At 49.5% G+C, this 18,848-nt stretch overlaps 7 protein-coding genes across 7 annotated transcripts, besides 1 other annotated feature; 5 read left to right on the plus strand and 2 right to left on the minus strand.

Annotated features, from left to right (window-relative positions):
• Positions 1-18,848: part of a sequence feature (contig 1.128 1..280307(-1)) that runs on past both edges of the window.
• ANIA_11557 (uncharacterized protein) lies at positions 227-494 on the plus strand (the record flags this gene model as incomplete). The annotated part of the gene is made up of 2 exons (XM_050611856.1): positions 227-345; positions 395-494. The coding sequence occupies 2 exons, from the start codon at positions 227-229 to the stop codon at positions 492-494; spliced, it is 219 nt and encodes a 72-aa protein (XP_050467835.1).
• ANIA_07400 (uncharacterized protein) lies at positions 2,239-4,306 on the minus strand (the record flags this gene model as incomplete). Its single annotated transcript, XM_675577.1, has 7 exons — positions 2,239-2,300; positions 2,722-2,894; positions 2,974-3,196; positions 3,299-3,366; positions 3,427-3,545; positions 3,607-3,851; positions 4,159-4,306. The coding sequence occupies 7 exons, from the start codon at positions 4,304-4,306 to the stop codon at positions 2,239-2,241; spliced, it is 1,038 nt and encodes a 345-aa protein (XP_680669.1).
• On the plus strand, positions 6,054-7,739 carry ANIA_07399 (protein CYP663A1; the record flags this gene model as incomplete). The annotated part of the gene is made up of 2 exons (XM_675576.1): positions 6,054-7,113; positions 7,168-7,739. The coding sequence occupies 2 exons, from the start codon at positions 6,054-6,056 to the stop codon at positions 7,737-7,739; spliced, it is 1,632 nt and encodes a 543-aa protein (XP_680668.1).
• On the plus strand, positions 9,247-10,307 carry ANIA_07398 (uncharacterized protein; the record flags this gene model as incomplete). Its single annotated transcript, XM_675575.1, has 7 exons — positions 9,247-9,319; positions 9,443-9,455; positions 9,510-9,681; positions 9,743-9,840; positions 9,931-9,939; positions 9,983-10,056; positions 10,258-10,307. 7 exons carry the CDS (start codon positions 9,247-9,249, stop codon positions 10,305-10,307), a joined length of 489 nt encoding a protein of 162 aa, XP_680667.1.
• ANIA_07397 (CHAT domain-containing protein) lies at positions 12,234-14,908 on the plus strand (the record flags this gene model as incomplete). Its single annotated transcript, XM_675574.1, has 3 exons — positions 12,234-12,529; positions 12,563-14,780; positions 14,864-14,908. 3 exons carry the CDS (start codon positions 12,234-12,236, stop codon positions 14,906-14,908), a joined length of 2,559 nt encoding a protein of 852 aa, XP_680666.1.
• ANIA_07396 (protein bglM) lies at positions 15,282-17,949 on the minus strand (the record flags this gene model as incomplete). The annotated part of the gene is made up of 7 exons (XM_675573.1): positions 15,282-16,593; positions 16,648-16,810; positions 16,867-17,116; positions 17,169-17,391; positions 17,450-17,502; positions 17,569-17,762; positions 17,826-17,949. 7 exons carry the CDS (start codon positions 17,947-17,949, stop codon positions 15,282-15,284), a joined length of 2,319 nt encoding a protein of 772 aa, XP_680665.1.
• ANIA_11556 (uncharacterized protein) lies at positions 18,427-18,738 on the plus strand (the record flags this gene model as incomplete). Its single annotated transcript, XM_050611857.1, has 2 exons — positions 18,427-18,560; positions 18,603-18,738. 2 exons carry the CDS (start codon positions 18,427-18,429, stop codon positions 18,736-18,738), a joined length of 270 nt encoding a protein of 89 aa, XP_050467836.1.

An 18,848-nucleotide genomic window follows, 5' to 3' on the forward strand; every position in this document is an offset into this window, starting at 1 on the left:
GGAGGGTCTCGCATCTCTTGGAATGACAAGGGACAAGCACATTGCTAGGGGAATCACAACATTAGCTTAAAAGATACAAGTTGGAACTAAAACTGCTAGACCAGAAGAAAGGACTTATTTACTTTTAGCCTAAACTCTCGGCCTTCAACTAATATAAAAGCTAGTCATTTATTTCTTTGGCGTGTCCAATATATTTTCTTCGCTAGAATTTACCTCTTCTCTAAACATGTGCTGGTTTCCCCGCGCTCTGGAGATTGGCGGGATATTGAAAGGTGCGGGGTCTAGAAGGGGCCTCTCTGTCCGTGGCCAAAGGAGTTTCCGTGCCTGGCTTTGCATTCTTCAAGTGTAAGCAGCTTCCTTTTTGATCATATGAATCTACTGAACACGGCTCCAGTAGGTGCTGGAATATTCCTGTCATACGCGTTCTCAAGAAAGTGGATCGTAAGCGCACACGAGCTGGGGTTGGTTTGGTGGAGAAAGAAGATGGGGTGTAGGTGTGATTCTATTAAATCGGCAAAATAAAGAGTGAGTGTATCAGAAAGGGCAGGCACAAGAGCAGAGGGGCTCTAGGATAAGTTGATTCTGAAGGGCATAGCAAGGTACAACGGATAGAAATTTCTGTCTAGCGAGGGGATCAGCTACTTCAGTGAACGCTGTAACTCAAGTATTCTGCCTCCTGTAAGTTCAGTTGACTACATCGAATACTGAGACAAGAATGGCTGCAAGTGGCTGTCTAACAGGGAGACTATCGCTGAGTATTTAGATGCCGATCTTGCGCACGCACCTGTGATCGGCATTGATGCGGCTGATTACTTAGTTCCTTTTTTTCTTTAAATATACACCAACCCATTTCCTCTGATTAGCAATTTCAAGTGGCGATGACAACATCTGGTCTATACACGGCTTCGGCGGTTTCGAGTCGGCTTTGTTGGAACAGTCCGTCTAGTGAGGCAGCTGTCGTTTCAAAATCTAAGTCTGCTGATGCAGCGGCTCAGTATATATTTTCATCCTTAACACCTCTATCCGCCAGCGCATCCGTCACCGTGTCCTTCATTTTAACCCTGCTGTACACACCTACCAGGAACAGTGCAAGTTGTCGCTCTACATAGCCCGTTCGGCCAGGCTCTAGGTGTTCGTCCATGAAGGCTTGAGCTTTTGTTGCCGAGTCAAGTGGTTCAATGAGTCTCCAACCACCTTTGACCAGCTTGATATGTTACTTTTGCTTTGCACTATCACGCTCATGCTTGTAAGCTATCTTTCAGTCCTTCGGATTGATGTCTTTATACTTGACCGGCTGCGCCAGCCCCAGAGAGAGCTCCTTGCGAAGGATGTGCTGAACCATAGACTTGATGATTCTCTAAAGGCCCGACTGGTCGAAGATCATGTTGGACAGGATTAGTATCTTGCGATCCAGGAACCACCACAGCTGCACGGGCAGCACTTTGGACTTATGAATATACCTCGTTCTAGGAGCTCCCGTGGGCAGAGGCGATAAATTATTTTGGCGTCCTGGCATTTCAAGTTGCGTATCCTGTTGCTCTTGACCCACACCTCGCGAGTTCAGCCATTGTGGGTGGGCTTAGACCCGCCTTTACTAGCAAGCGCTCTAGTGTCAGGCTGCCGACGGCGTCGCGTTGTCCTCGCGTGGCCGGCTGGGGAAGAGCTACCAGCATTAAGAGGTTCTCCTTTGACAAGATCAGTTGGTGCTATTGATACCCCATTCTCTGGCTAGGATTCATCACCGGTACTATTGTTATATACACCGATGAAGGTATGTAGGTTGGTGGTGGCTGAACAGGGATATTTATATACTTGGGTTGCGACAGGCCCGCCCAAGAGCAACAGGAGTATAAATTGCCGGTACTACAGTAAGGTAGCAAGTCAACTGCTTTTGGTTGAGATGCTCTGCACAGAGACTTCTGTCAATGGGACTACCCCTCCCTAATAACCCCTGTTTGGACACGACCTGCGTGGACTTTACCACTTGTGGATGACCTTAGCATTGCAATCCTGATCCTACGCGGGTGATGACTTGGCGTGGCGGGGCCCACTCCAATGAAGATGTCATCTATGCTCTCGATTGATAGATCAATTGATCGATCAGTATTGATTAATTGTCTGTGAGCTGGGCTGGCCAGTGCCTGATGCTGATTGGCGCAAGTATAAACGCAGCACCACGGGCGACTAATCAGGGCGCCGGACGGGAACGTCGCACGCCACAGTAGACCAAGAGCAAATCTAGCGCTTGATGAGACGAGAGCATCTCAGCATTGATAATTTACCGAAAACTTCCATCCTCGCTGAAACTGAGAATAGAACACTCACTTCTATCAGCTCTCTCAACGAAAGTAGAATTCTATATCTGGTTATCAAGCAAATTCAAGTCTAAAACAGCCTGGAAAAATGGGCCGCCAGACTCTAGAATGCCGGAAGAATAGGCAGGACATTAACTAGAGCGTACAGACGCAAGCCAAAGGTCAGTTACTACGCGAATCTCCGTTGTTGCATTAGTTCTCTATTATATATTCCGAACATAGATCTTCTGATAGGGCAACAATGCCACCGGAGGGTTGACCTGTCAAGCCTCTCCTACCGTGAACATGCCGGCCACTGCTCCACTAAAGCCTGACTTGCCTGGTTGCGTATAATGCCCGATTTGTATGAAGACAGGTCTTGCTCAGGTTGAGCAAGTCAGAACGAAGTGAGAAAACCTGCACTCACGCGAACTGCGCTGACCGGCGAAGATTCCGTTTAACGGGAAGGCCAAACCGGCGCCCAGCGGCGTGGCGAGGTTGATACCACGAAGGCTTGTTATACTCTCTCGCCGTCCCAGCCGCGTTTCCTTAGTGTGGAGTGGATTGCAGAAATAAGACGGCTGGACACGCATTACCTTGCTGAAGAGGGCCAGATAATAACCCAACAAGATTCAATACAAAGGAAATCTCTAATACTCAGAGTTACGCCCTCTACTACCAAGAATTCTTCGGTCCCGACCCATTTCCGCGGCTGACAAGCTCAATCGCGTCATCCGAGTTCGCGGCGCGGGGCATATAAGTAACCTCGTGGGTAACCATCTTCTGGATCGCATTACTCGAGAAGGGAGAGCTATTGTAGCGGAGTGACTGGTTCTGGCTATCGAAGACGCCCGGAAATGTGCGGCGAAGAGCGGAGAGGATCGCGGGCATGCAGCAGCACACTATTGAGATGTTGCATTCGATGACACTGTACGTCGCGACCATTACATTGTTGTCTGAGCGAGTCAGTGTATTGTAAAGTATGAGAACGGGGTGCGGCTTACAGGTGATGTTCGCTGAAGTCGAGTATTTTAAAAGACCGGAAAAGCGGACGATACTGATGACCGTAATGCTACCATACAGTCAGACTGTAACTTCACTTGTAACGTAACGGACAAAGAATGTCACTTACACAGTACCAACTGAAAACATCAGAAGCAAGTATATCTTCTTCTTCAGTTTCAGCTGCAGCTTCAGTAGCAGCGGAATCGGCATTCCCAGAATCCACAGATCCGTGGCGATGTTGATTGCCTGTTCACCAAAAGTCAACCTGCCGCCCATCGAATACCTGTTGAAGAGACCAGCGACCCACCGAATGGGTCCACCAGAACGCATTGTTATCATAGCACACCCCTTCATTATTTCCCATCCAGTTCGTCCACAGCTTCTCGACAGGCACACAGGCTAGAATTGCAGCGATGGTTGTCGAAATCATAAACAGGAAGCACCAGACGATAGTGCCGTAGCATAGCATGCGGAATTTGGGGCCGGGGAAGACCTGCATGAAGAAGCAGACGATGGCGACTTTGGTGAGGATAATGGCGGGTATATAGGTTACTTGGGTCACCCAAGTATACTGCAACGCTGTTAGAAAGGATGGATTCTGGCCAGCTGTCTCGGGGGCTGGTGCTTGCCTTGGCGGCATTGGTGATCTGCGTTGGTGTCAATGTCCAGACGTCCTTGCCCATCCCGGCGCTCTTCACTATTGCAGTAGTCAGCAGGCACGACGGCTGTCTGGGAACTTGCAGAAGGGCGTACTGTAGAATTCGAACACATCCATCGGGATGGAAAAGGCCTAGATCTCGAGGTCAGCTCACAGCGTTCCTTAAAGCTCTCACGCGTTGTGGTCTGCCCACCATCGCACAAACTGCGCACACATCGGCCCACTTGAACTCCTTCCGAGATAGACAATCGTGTACTCTCACGAGAACGCAAATCAGGGCTAGAGAACCCGTCACGATAGTCGCAGCTGGAGCGACCCAGCTCTTGTCCCGAACAGGCTGCTTGCACATCGTCGCCGTGGCATTTTGGGCCGCTATCGGTTTGGCGGGGCCGAGAGTTAGTTAGATCAATTATAGAATAAGAGGATAGAGGAAAGGGACTGGGGTTCCGTACAAAGCCCTTCGACTACCGTACAGCTTCCGAGAACGCAGCTTTGCACATTTGCCATCAGAACCTGGTCGGCGCAGATACATTCTGCGTCTGTGGCAGGGCATGATGAACTCTCAAGACTTGTAGCGAGGCAGTCACTCTGAGGTTTGTTAGCTGGATGTGCAGGTGAGGTTTCTCTCTCTCTGGGTTTAATCATACGGCACACTGCGGCATTGTCTGCGCCGAGACACCGGCTGCCAGGGAAGCGAGCCCTAAACCCCAGAGTGCGAACCGCATTCTGAGACCTTCACCTGATACTCGTCTTTAAGCCGTCTCTGGAGGCAGTTGGGAAATCTGTCAGTGTACAAAAACACAAAGAAACAGGCGGGAGGAGGATGAAGTAGAAGGGCTGTTTGCTCAAACGTGTGCAAGTTACCAGGCACAATCGGTATATGTACCGTAGCCTCCATATACTGAGGCGAGCATTATTTCTTTTTTCCATTTGCAGAGCACCTGGTATGCAGATCTTGTCATTTCCAACTCCAACCCCTGAGAACTCTGCGCCGCTATGATTGATCAATTTTTCCCTTTGGAGGATATGACACATTAATGACCCTTAGCCGTCAGGCCCACAACGGACCGGTTCTCCAATGTTAAGAACAGGAAGGGGAAAAGGCCCTTCGAGACTACAGTAGACTGGTCGGGAGCTGCTAGATATTATGCCTATCGTTACTCGTTCATTTTCTCAATAAAAGAGATAGAAAGAGAGCGAGTGAAGAAGGATAGAGATGAGAGTCAACTCCAGTCTAAGCATGATATAATTCTTGTTTCGTCAGAACGTAAATACCGACTGCCGCAGCAGTCCCAAGAAATCTTACACTGACAAAAGTCGTACCCCTGTACCCTGCTTGACCTTTTGTCTGGGCGCCATCTACGCCGTGTCCATTGGAGTGGGCTTCTTGCCTCACCGAAGGAATCGACGCAGCGGCAAAAGTACGCCAATCCTGGAACGTTCATGACCTGCCAATAAAAGTACGGCTAACGGCGTTGACAGTTGACGGTCTCCACTTGGTCTCTACTCATCCTCCACTTAGCCACCTTTAGGCACCACTTAGCTACTACTTGGCCAACCCCCAGGATCGTTGGGGGCCGGTCTGTAGGCTGCTGAAATGGCCCAGGCTCCGAACCTAGTCCGAGCTGGTATCAAATTACGGTCCGGCCCCGTCCCATACGTTAATATTCTCCTCATCCCAATTTTGAATCTGCCCCTTCGTTTCCCCGTCAGGCAGGGGCCAGCCAAGCCTCGAAACGGCGCGGCTCGAGCGCCTCCCCCCCGCTAAGAACTACTGCGTAGTAGTCTGTTCTGTGGTGTGCTGGTGCAGCCGGAACGAACTCCCCCGAATAAAAACCCCTCGAGGAGTCCCCATCTCCCAATGAGTCGTCAGGGATTCCTGATCTGCTCATCTCTGCAGCCATTGGCCAATAGCACGATATGCTTGGTCAGGCTGTTGGAGACAGGATGCCAGCAAATGGCACACTAGGTAGGAGATTAAGGGAGGTGTACTTAAGTTGGCGAGACCTCCATTTACCCTCGTTGTCTGTCGTCTGTCGTCTTCAGTGTCGTCTTCATCATCGCCGCCTCTGGGCAGCTTCTTTTACCGCGAAAGGATGACAGCCGACATCAAGACACTGCTTTTGGCCGCCCTCGGCGCGGTCGCAGTTGCTTGGCTGGCTCAATCGTTTGGCAAACGCTCGTCGCTGCCCTTACCCCCGGGGCCGAAACCGGCCCTGTTGATTGGGAATATTCACCAGCTCCCTAAGAGCCTCCAGTGGCTGCATCTATACCACTTGAGCAAGGAATATGGACCAATCATGCACTTCAGCATGGCCGGTCAGCCCCTCATTATCCTGTCGACGCATCAAGTCGCGCACGATCTGCTCAACCGGCGGAGTGGACGCTACTCTGATCGGCCGCGCATGGTCATGGCCGGTGAGCTGGTGACGAAGAATATGCACATGCTGCTTCGGCCCTATGACGAGCGATACAAGCTACACCAGCGCATGGAAGCCCCTCTCCTGGTGCTCCGCTCGGCGAGCAACTACCGCCCTCTCCAGGATCTCGAGTCGCAGCAGCTGCTATTCGATGTGCTGGGAGAGTGGGATAAGTTTGGCGAGAAGGGTGTCGACTTCCACCACCATTTCGAGCGAGCCATGGCGAGTACCATCTACTGCCTCAACTACGGGTACCGATTACAGACAGGCTATGAGAAAGAGCTCATGGACGGCAAGAAGGTGCAGGCCGAGTTCGCCCGGACGGGCCAGGTCGGCGCGTACCTTGTCGACTCGTTTCCTTCACTGAACTACCTGCCGAAATTCCTCGCGCCCTGGAAGAAGGAGGGCGAGGGGCTGTACGAGCTGGAGCGACAGTTGCACGTCGGGAACCTCAAGAAAGGGTTGAGTAACCGCGGCTGGAACTTCACCAAGTATATGAAGGACTCTCCCGAAGCTGTCACTATGCCCGAGGAAGAGCTCGCGTTCGACCTGGGCATTCTCGCGGATGCAGGTTTGGATACTTCGACCGTTGCGCTAGACTGGTTTATTGTCGCTTGGATCACCTCGGGCTCGACGTGGGTGAAGAAGGCACAGCAGCTTCTCGACGAGGTCGTCGGCAAGGATCGAATGCCTACCTTTGAGGATCGTCCGAAGCTAGCATATATCGATGCCATTGGTATGCTTCCTTTGTCATTTCCATGGAACCAACAGTATCTTACTGACAATACAGCGAGCGAAACCCTCCGCTGGCGCCCCGTTGTTGTATCCGGCGTCCCCCACTTCACAAAGGTCCAAGATGAATATATGGGCTACCATATCCCAGCGAACTCCACCGTCCTCCCCAACGCCTTTGCCATCTCCCATGACGAGTCAATCTTTGGCGAAGACGTAGATTCCTTTATCCCTGAGCGCTGGCTCGCCGAGGATCCACCGTCCGAACCCTCGATCGACGCCTGCGGCTTCAACACTTCCGCCCTTAAGGATCTCCCGCACATCGGCTTCGGTTGGGGACGTCGCATCTGCACAGGTCGCTTCATTGCGCGCAATCAGCTATTTATCCAGATGGCGCGTATGCTCTGGGCGTTTGACGTCGACGCCGGGGTTGTCGATGAGAAGACGGGGAGGAGGCACAATGTTGACGATATGGATTGTACCGAAGGGTTCGTTACGCTTCCGAAGCCGTTTAGGGCTGTTATGCGGCCCAGAGGGGAGTGGGTTCGCCAGAGGATCTTGGAGCGGGGGACGACACATGGGTTGGATCATGCAAAGATCTTGCAGAACGCAAAACTTGGTCGGTCGTGAGGTCTGGAGGGCTAATGTCTCAGGACAGCGGGATGGCAGCAGATAAATAAGGGTCATTCGTGTCGGCCATATAGATTGACAACTTCGATTGTAGGGTAGGGAAACTAGGCTGAACAGGAAAAATGAAGACGTCTAATTTCCCTTGCTAGATAGAGAGTAATTAGCAGCTATAGATGTCGAATCCAAGCTAGCTATTTACAAAGATTGACTTTTGATCTTTTCTGAATCTGACTCTTCTAGTAAATTACGCAGTCACGAATGAACCTCTGGTCCCTTTTCAAGCAGCGATATCCAACTAGTACGATAATTACTCACTGTTCAAGGGCTGAGCTCAGGGAAAGCAGGGTGAGCTGATGTATGTATATATACATTGGAGTTAAGTACAGACGAGTTGCTGCTTCCAAGATAAATAAGGAATCCCAAGTTGCATTTCCTTTGAACATAGAAAGCTAGGTACAGTGGCATGGGAGGCTTTACATAACTTTCCGTCTTCCCAGAGGTTGGCTGTATCGGCTCAGCCAGACTGTTCTTATGTCTGCGTAGGCGGTGTCTTATCCACTCATCCCTAAAATATATCTTCATGGGTCGCAATTTCTGACACAAAGCTTTCAGCATTGCGTTGGTCCCTCTGTATATTTAATCAATTTCTAATTCAGTATAAAGAAATCTGGCTTCGATATGTACATAATGTATTTATCAGTGAAATTTTGAAGATTATCATATATCTGAAGAATCTATGTGTAATATTTTACATCTCATTAGACGAATTTCCCATTTAACCGAATTCACTAAGCAATCCAGTCTCCCTCGGCAAATGTAAAATAGTACTTAGCCTTAGCAAGCTTTAGCCCATCTCAACTAATGAGCGCCTGCTTTCTGCCCGACTCGGATATTGCTGCAAAGGAGGCTGAGGTTTCCGGGCAATTCGTCTACCTGTACTTTAGGTGATTGCTAGTGTTCTCAAGGTGAATTACTTTCAACACTTAATAGTCATTGGTACTCAAGACCTAACATGTACTGTGCAGGGTTTCTGAGGCGCCGGCGGGCCGGCATCGGAAACGCTATCAGGTCGTTTTAGCTCCCGCATGGGACTGATCTCATCCATGGAATCGGTAGCCAACCTTAGTGGTAGAGTGGCTAGCCTGCCAAAGATACAATGTTGCCTTGCCTCTCCAACAGGGCCCTCTGCGTCTCAAAGATTACAGAGTCCTTTAGTTACACTCTTAACGAAGTGATGGGGAGATCAGTCTCAATATTGAATGATCATTGTGAGCTGGATCGTACACCACTAAGGCAAGAACGGTATAAACTTTGGTGTCTATATTTTTTTGCTGCTTGACGCGAGTTGTACTTTTGATTTTTACCATCGCAAATTATGAGGCTGATTTTTCATCCTTCTCCAATCAACTCTTCAAAATGGCAATCACCATATATGCCGTGCCGAGTTGTTATGTTGCATCCAGAACCCCTTTTCTCGAGTGGGACCTCTTCATAGCCTTTTGTAACCATGGACGTAGCCACAATCTTGGGAAAGCGAGCTTCAGCTGCTGCCGGCGCAACCGGATACCCTGAATGGGAGGGTACTGCAATCGCCTGAGACAGATCAGCAACTGCACAAGTGGCTAAAGAGCCCCCGCCTGCTTGAATACGATGCACGGTCCCCTTATTTGCTGTTTTTGCTGCAGTTCTTGCTTGTTTTCCAGTTGTCTTTTGTTGGTACGACTACATCTCACATTTTTGACTTTGACAGTAGCTTAACGAGTTCAATAGTGCTCGCTATCCTCGCAATTCACTCGACGGGAACAAAGTCGGACTATGGCGAAACAAACATCTAGGCCACTTGCCTAGGGCCCACCGTCTTTCCTGTCGTTCTTGTCGCAACTGCGAGCAGCGCAAGCGGAGTTATGGGCTGTGGAAAGCGCAACATGGAGCCAGACTAGGGGTAAGCTTCACCGTGTACGGGTGAGATTTGTTAGGCTGCTGGTTATCATTGCCAGCACTAGACTATGACAAAAGCCTGTGACGGGTCTAAGATCAAATCCCGAACCCACGGGTCAGGATCCGTCCAAAACCCGCCAGCCCGTGCGGGCTATGGGTACCCGTAAGTTACCCACCAAGAACCCATGTTGCGTAAAACTTCTATATGAGGCTATATTTACTACATGAACCTCCTGACTTATCACAATTCTAGGCTTATACAGTATGTTTGTTCTGTTTGGCAACCCACGGGTTACTCAAAACAGCACGGGTTCAAGGTTTGAATCCGTACCCGACCCATTGCGGGTTTTGCGTTGGCCCGTTACGGGTAATGCGCAGAGTATGTCAAGGCCTGGCCAACACTTTGAACAGTTGAGTAGAATGGGAATACTTGTCTCGCTGGGGTGCTATCATCAATATTAGCATTGCGCCAACCGAGTATCCTATCTGGGCAGGTTTTATTACGCGGGCCGGCTCTACTACCCCTGGAGGACAAAGTACCTTGCGAATGATATCGCACACATCATTTAACATCTGGAAGTACGCGTCGGTAGCTTTTATGGACAACAACACTTCTTCAAGCTTGAATGAAGCCTCTACCTTAGCTGACAACTTGGACGCTATAAATTTCTTATACGTCACAATCCGTCTTGCGTCTGAGGATGCCACAAGTTCCCCCTAAGACTCATGGGGTGGCCAAAGACCCTAGCTTGCGATATCTGTCGCCTGACCGGCCCACCGCGAATAGGGTGGATAACGAGATCTGTGACCGCCATGAAACCATGGTATACTTTTTCCGATTCCTGTCCTGTCGTCTTTTATTAATCAGCCAGTCATGTGCATAAAGTATGTGGCATAGATACTACGCCTAAGATCCTACTTCGTCTTCGAACATGAAAATGGCTGTCGGTGAAGGTCTGGAAACCCCAACGCAGATTATGGTATTGGACTAGGGTGGATGCTGGAGTCCGAGGGTCCAGTTTTCATATGAATCTGTCCTGCGTCCTTCGTTGACTATCCATCGCCAAAATCTGAACTCCGTGTATCCACTATATATATGCGATACTACCAAACACTCACCAGAGCCCAGTACTACCGATTTGTTGAACCAGCCTCAGGGAAGACAATTAGCGAACCGCCCTTTCAGAAAACGAAACGGGAGCGTATCTTTCATACGTCGCCTGCTAGAATTCACCACATTTTATATGAGATACTCATAAAGTATTAGTTCGATAAGATAAAACCTCTCTCTTTACCTGGTTCTAGGAGGGTTCCACGAAGTTCTTCAGCTTCCTAACTGGCTGGGTCCAGCTGGTCTTTTTCAAACGTACGGTGGCAAATGTGTGATTTGAGGCAGGGAAACTAGCTGTCTGCTCAAGGTGGATGATAAAGGACAGTTGAGACACAGAAAGTATGCTTGATAGCGTCATGATACACTTTTTCTGAAGTTTGTGATTGATACTATTAGAAACTCGGCAAGCATTCATGGTTTATATAGGTTTGTAAAAAGCAATTTTGATATCAGAGGTATTAAACTCATGATTCGCCTATTTTATATTTAAACCGAACATATAATATTAGGATTACGTTGCCTGTTGTGTTCACTGACAGTACACCTAGCTGTCGACCCATCTTATATTATTGCCTAATACTAGAATTATGCCTTAATTCTGGAATTCGCGTAGGTAATATACATGAGATTATCATAAAATGGGAGACAAGCCCGAAAGTCATTAGGGCGAAGAGAACAATTGTGCTGCGTTGAGGCTTCTAGTTCGGAAGTTTTTTTACCCATGTACGGGGCGCAGGAGAAGTGAGCTGTTGCCGGCAACAGGCATGACACATATGACAATTGGTTTGCGTACCGTAGATGGGCGTCATTGGAGGTTAGCTCTAGCTTGGCTCTGCTGCTACATGGCGGCAGTGCTAATACCGCGACGAGGCTGAACGATCATCAGTGGGAAACTGAGACCAGAGCACGGTATGACTTACATCGGTGGGCGACTGATTGTCCAAATGACATACTCTCAATGACATGGTGCGGAACAAGGACTATACTATATCCAGTAGCAGAGACTGGCCTGTATGAGGGAAGGCCCCGAATATCAAGCACGACAGTTCTTGGTTAGACGAGGCTGAACGAGGTTGAATCGAAGGATCACTCAAGTTAGACGTTAGTGGCGGAGCTTTGCCACCTATGCAACATCGCCATAATACTAAAAGGGCCCCATGCAGTGAGGCACGAAAGGTTAGCCACGCGATGTGTAATAGACTGCGCGTATTCGGTTCTTATTATATATCTACCAGATATTTATCAACCTTGGGTATTCCCTCTCCTTGCTAAAATTTTTTTTTTTTTTTATTTTAATTCATTATTATTCTTTCCAGACATTGCACTATTGCGGCCGGCTCGGGCTTGTCGTGAACCTTACTATCATGTTTATGACACTGTAAACATATGAGATGAAGGGGGAAAAAGACTGACTTGGACGGTGCTGTTAGCAACAACAGTTCGCGATGAACGAAATCATAGCAAATGATCCTAATCGCGCAGCTTACTTGAACGACCTTTGCCGCCATCTTTACACTCTTCATGAGCGGACTAGGAATCTGCAAGACCCAGACGTTAGTAGCACGGCTGCGCCGGCTACTCTTGAAGACAATCCTGATCGAGCAGTCTACCTAAAAAACCTCTCGAATGATCTTGCCGAGAAACATGAGCGTACTGGAGATCTGCAAGCTTTGGACGCTGCCATCAAGAAGGCTAGCCTAGCAGTGGCTGCCACGTCTAAAAACCATGCTCTTCATGCAATGTGTCTGAATAATCTTTCTATTTATCTATATAGACGCTATGAAGAGACCGGAGAGCTGCCCGATCTGGACGCTACTATTACCAACCTCAACCTAGAAGTTTCCGTCAGTCCTAGTGACAAACCAGATCATGCAGGCCATTTGAAAAATCTTTCTGTTCACCTATTCCGTCGGTATAAGAGGACAGGGGACCCGCAAGATCTGAACGCTGCCATCACCCACACCAGCCAAGCATTGTCTGCCACTCCTGAGAGCAATTCTAACCGTCCAGGCCGCTTGAACATCCTTTCCAGCTACATTGCCCGTCGGTATGAGCGGGCTCGGAACCTGCAGGATCTGGAAGCTGCCATGCCTAATGCCAGCCTAGCAGTGGCTACTAATCCTGACGACCATCCTGATAGGGTGGGCTATCTGAGCAACCATTCGATCCACCTTGCCAATCGCTACAAGCAGACTGGGAGCCCAGAGGATTTGCAGGCTGCTATAGCTAACACTGGACTAGCTGTGGCTGCCACTACTCATAATAAACAACCTGATTATGCAATCTGCCTGTATAACATATCCAAACACCTCTTCAGCCTCTTTGAGCGGACTGGGAACCTGCAGGACTTGGAGACAGCTGTCACATTCGCCAACCTGGCCGTGGGCTTTACCCTTGATGATCACCCTGATCGAGCGTTATACCTAAACAATCTCTCCATGCATCTCTGCATTCGTAACCTGCAGACCGGAAACATGCAAGATTTGGCGATGGCGCTCCAACATTTTCGTGCCTCTGCCAATCTGCCAAATGCAGTACCTCTCTACCGTATCCGATCTGCACGTGGAGCCATACGCATGCTTCAAAAGCTTCAGCAGGATTGGCGGCAAGAAGCCGCAGTCCTTGCTGAGGAGGCCGTGCAGCTTCTGCCACTTGTATGTACCCGTTATCTCAACTGTGAGGACCAGCAGCATGTGGTCTCGCAAACTGCAGGACTAGCCGCCGACGCCTGTTCCATCTTCCTCCAGCTGCGACAACCTGAAAAAGCACTCCAGATACTAGAGTACGGCCGCGCGTTGATCCTTGGCTACCTTGTTGACAGCTGCAGCGATGTTGACCGGCTTCAAGAGGACTACCCAGACCTAGCAAAAGAATATGATCAGCTTCTTTTTATCTTATGGCAACGCCTCGACTCAGTCCACGCGGAAAACAGATACCAGCTGCTGCAACAGAAGAGAAAAGTGCCACTTGAGCTGGAGAAGTGCATAAATAAGATCCGTCAGCAAGAAGGTTATGAACAATTCCTTCTCGAGCCTTCGATTCAGGACCTCATGAGCCAGGCTACAGAAGGGCCAATTGTTATTATCAATATCACTGATTTTGGTAGCCACGCCATCATCGTCCAGGATCAAGATATATGCTCTCTACACCTACCAGAAATGCTGCAGACGCCGAAATTTGCATTAGATGACCAGCTACGCCAATTTCGCAATGTGGGAGAGCGCGGGTGGAATCTCCGAGATATTGAAAATGAACCGGGGTCATTTTATGCCACGCATTATAATGACAACTCCCTTAATTGGCTCTGGACTCACTGTGTCAAGCCGGTTATCAGAGAACTGAATCTTGAAGTACCTCTTTCAGGCGCTCTGTCTCGCATATGGTGGATTGGTACTGGGGTTGCCAGCTCCCTTCCATTTCATGCAGCTGGAGATTACGGTCAGGTAACCGAGAATACCATGAGCCGTGCCATTTCCTCGTACATACCGACTATCAAGTCACTCGCCTATTCTAGATCTCAGTTGGCAAAACTCACTCCGAAAAACAACCCGACGTCTATCTATATAGCCGCCATGCCTACTACTGCAAACGAGCAGCCACTCCCATGCGTTGAGTCAGAGGTTAATGCGATTCAGCAGGCCTGCAGCAATATCTGTACTGTTACTCTGCAGAAATACCCAACACCTGAAGCAGTCTTAAATGCAATGGAAGACACAGATATCATCCACTTTGCTTGCCATGGCTCATCTAATCCTTTCAACCCGTCCGACAGTCATCTTCTTCTTCATTGCGGCGGATCGACCACCCCTGCCGTAGGTATACTGACGGTCCAACAAGTAGCTAATCGTGCTTTCAGCAACGCCCGAGTTGCCTATCTCTCAGCATGCTCAACATCCCACGTGACCGCTTCCAAGTTCACTGATGAAGCAATCCACCTGGCCAGTGTCTTTCAACTCGCAGGATTTGCGCACGTCATTGGGTCGTTGTGGCCAGTAGGTGATGCAACCTGTGCGCAACTGGCCGGAAGCTTCTACAGTTATCTTGTAAAACATCAAACACCAACTCCATCTAACAGATTAATTGCAGAATCATTGCATACAGCTGTGTTAGAGGTTCGTAGCCAGGGAGGCAGAGACCCCAGTGCTTGGGCGTGTTTCATTCACCACGGTGCATAAGTGGTGCTTGCCTTGGGAATATTCTTCCGCACTCAACCTTGCTTCTGTGCTAAATATTCAAGGGCCAAAAAAAAAGCCTCATGATATTTACACTCAATAAGGCCTGCATATCATTGCTTACCTTTTGTAAGCTCGTTCATTGAGCGTGTGGACGGCACAAGTAGGTTTATTGCTATGAATGGGAAGACGTATACACAGATTGGATTATGAATGAATGATATAGTGACAAATGGCAAGCTGACACGAAAGAGGCATATCCATTCGGAAGCTTAATAGTTAAGAGAATTCAATCTTGGTATATGATCTGCTACCTAGCTATCAGAAAACTAGCGTTTCTTCTAGGGGTAAGTCACGGCTATCCCGCCCAACAAATATCTTGTATGTCCCCCGCTGGAGGGACCATTCTTGGGCGTTTGCATCCCAAGTACTCAAATCCCGGCGGGTCAAGCTGAAAGTAACGGTCGCAGAGCTACCAGACTCGATGAGAACCTTGTCGAAGCCGCGAAGCTGCCGCACTGGTCCATCTGGAATACCCACATACAGCTGGGCGACTTCCTGACCGTCGACATTGCCAGTATTCCTTATCTTTGCTGTCACTGTCACCAGTTCGTCAAAGAGATGTGGGTTTCCACCAGGGAGTATTGATGCCTTAGCTGGGTAGATTGAGGGGACCCCATCAGAGTTTTTCGAGATCTTAAGGTCAGAGTACTCGAATGTGGTGTAGGAAAGCCCGTATCCGAACGCGTATTGGGGCACGATCCCGTCCTTGTCAAACGCGCGATAGTCTATATAAACCCCTTCGGAGAAATCGGACTGCGGGAAGTACTGGTATTTCCCTTCCGGTTGCGATGGCTCCAACAGGGAACCATAGTCTGAGCTATTCTTGGCCACGGTGTATGGCAACCGCCCTGAGAAGTTGGACTCTCCGTACAGAAGCCTGACCAATGCGCGACCAATATCTTGGCCAGGGAGGTGGGCGTAGATAATAGCAGTGACGTTGGCATGGTCAACCCATGCCTCGGCGGTGCGGATACCAGCGTTGTGGACAACTACAATAGTGTTCGAACAGTTGCCTGCAATGTTTTCAACAACTGAGTCACTGTGGGTGTCGGACAGAGCCTGACGATCGTAACCTTCCGTGGCGTATGCATTGATGAAGACAAGGCACACGTCTGAAGTGTAGTCTACCGAGGGGTTCTCGGAGGTGAAGTCCCAAAGGACAGATGAACCGTCCTCATAAGCACGACGCTTGATAGCATCAATAGGAGCATCGATATATGCCGGAGAGTTGAGCCCCGAGCCACCGCCAACGTACAGAGTTCCGTTCTTGTAAAGATCTGATCTGACTCTGGTGGAGCTAAAATCGAAATTGTTACCAAGATCATATGTCAACGGGGCATATGCGTCGTAGCCAAAAACGGATATCAGCTTGGGAGACTTGAGAGGCAGGGCGCCATCGGTATTCTTCACCAGCACGTGGCTCTCGATGGCCGACTGGAGGAGGATGGGCTTTGCCTCTGGCGAGGTGGCAATGACGGCCTGGTGGGCTGCGCTCGGGCTGCTGGGCATGCCCACACCAGGAGATGGGAATTCCGTGTCCTGGTCGAGATAATACCACGTCGCCATCAGTCTGGTAGGTCAGATTAGTAGGATACACTGATCAGTACCCACTTGATACCCATACCTGGTAATCATGTCATCTAACCGCGAGGCTTCCATGGTCCCATTCGCAATGGCAGTGGTTAGGTTGCTGTTCCACGTGCTGGACCGGGGCATCACTACATCGAGTCCAGCGTTGGCACTGGCAATACCCGCATGCTGAGCACCCCAATCGGTAACAACATAACCTAAAGCGGGTACTTTAGCTCCCGGGTAGAGGTCTTGGGCATGGAGGGGATAATACCTTGAAAACCCAGCTCAGTTTTCAACACTCCGTTGAGGAGCTTGCTGTTCTGACAGGCGTAGGAGTTGTTTACACGGTTATAAGAGCACATCAGATTAGTAGCACCAGCGAGAACAGCGTCTTGGAATGGCCAAAGGTAGAGTTCGTGCATAGTTTTGTCATCGATATTAGATGAAACTGACTGGACAACATTTCTCTCCGAGTCCGTGGTTGGATTGCGGTTCGTCTCTTGCTCGTTGGCAATGAAGTGCTAGGTTTGCGTATCAGTGCACTTTCAATCAAGATTATAAGAAAGTTAGTACCTTAACAGATGTAGCCACCTTCTGAGATTGAAGACCCTTGACCGATTCAGAGACCAAAACTCCGCTCAGATATGGGTCGGCAGCATAACCTTCCCAGTTGCGGCCTCCCAGCGCCACCCTACCCAGAGGGCCGACAACAGGGCCGAGAATCATGTTGACACCCTTCTTGCGGTACTCTTGACCCATATAGGCTCCGCGGGAATGGGCGAGATCACGATTCCAGCTATAAATGTCAGCCGCACGAGTCACAGCTTACATGAGTGGTGGTCTGGATTGTCTACCTAGCCCCGACAGAAATTCCAGAGGACCAGCCATTAACATAGTCTGTTCCCCTCTATAACCAGGAGATTCGTCAGTACTCTAGGCCTGTTGACTAGGACAGAAAATTTCAGATACCTACCAGTCCATTCCCCGCATCGCTCATACAGATCCCTGGAAATCCCAACCGGTCAATGGGCTGAATGAATCCGGAGCAAGCCGTGTTAGAAGACACGCCGGCAGTAAGTTGGATCTTCTCATCATCTGACAGTTGGGCCACAAAAGCCCTGGCTTTTGTATATGCAGATGCCCAGTCACCAGCACCAGTCCCCTCAGCTGGATTAGCAAGAGTCAGCGAGGATAACTCTACAGACAGCAGGATATATAAAATGGACGTACGGGAGGGGTAAACTGGAGGCGATTCCCCATAAAAGAATGTGTCGCTAGTAATGACATTCTCCGCGGCCCTGCCGCCAAGGGCAAGGGCAAGCACGAAGCCTGTCTTCCCCCAGGAAGTCAACATTGAGAGGTTTGAAAAGACGCTGAAAATTCCAAAAGTGGATATTCCGCATACGATGCCACTTGCGTCTGGATTTTGAGAAAGCTGGTAAGGTATTCCCCTTTATATCCTGCTCAATGGTACTACGGGCCCCTCACCTGTTATCTGTCCGGCATATCCAGATTGACCTAGGGTGACACCTCTTAGTTACACAAACTCTGCCGGATATATATCGGCATAATCCAAGTAAAGAAACCTCCAGTGCATGTTTAGCGTCTTTAGCTAAGCTTAAACAAGGTGCGGGTGCGGAGAGTGTGGCTGCTGAGTGGCTCCCAGCAGGATTGACATCCCACTAGTCTTCCCCGGCATGTGGAGGAACCCCGTGGGGGACCGCATATATAGATTGGAGCGGGGTAGAAGTGGTGCAATAGAAATTAGCTCGGTTCGTTGCTGCTGGACTGTCAATCTAGTGCATCTCAATGCAGTCCTAGGTCATCTGCCATGTGCCGCCGAGACAGTCCCTGCGGAAAGACCAAGTACGAGCACCTTGGTCAACTGGCGTCGTTGTCGGTTACCCTTCACAAGTCGCGACTGACCTCTGTAGGCTATATTCTGTCGACTGCCTACCATCTGAAGTGCGTTCATCGGGACTCTTGCCCGCATCAACTGCCGATCAGTCCATGTTCATACTACCCCGAGGTTACTTGGTGTGCTGGGCCGTACGTCCCCGCTCATGATGCCTGGAAGTGCCCTGCATGCAACACTCCCCTGCATGCAACACTCAACCCTTTCTCAGCAATTCCTGAGTCATGAATGATGTAACCAAGCAATAAACAAACCTGTAAAACTTCAGCGTAGATTTTTCTGTTTGTTACCTGCGGGGAAACCCCCCCCCCTTTGCACATGGCGTCTTAGCAAATCAA

This window comes from Aspergillus nidulans, chromosome IV (assembly GCF_000011425.1).
Source record: "Aspergillus nidulans FGSC A4 chromosome IV".
Taxonomy (NCBI): Eukaryota; Fungi; Ascomycota; class Eurotiomycetes; order Eurotiales; family Aspergillaceae; genus Aspergillus; species Aspergillus nidulans.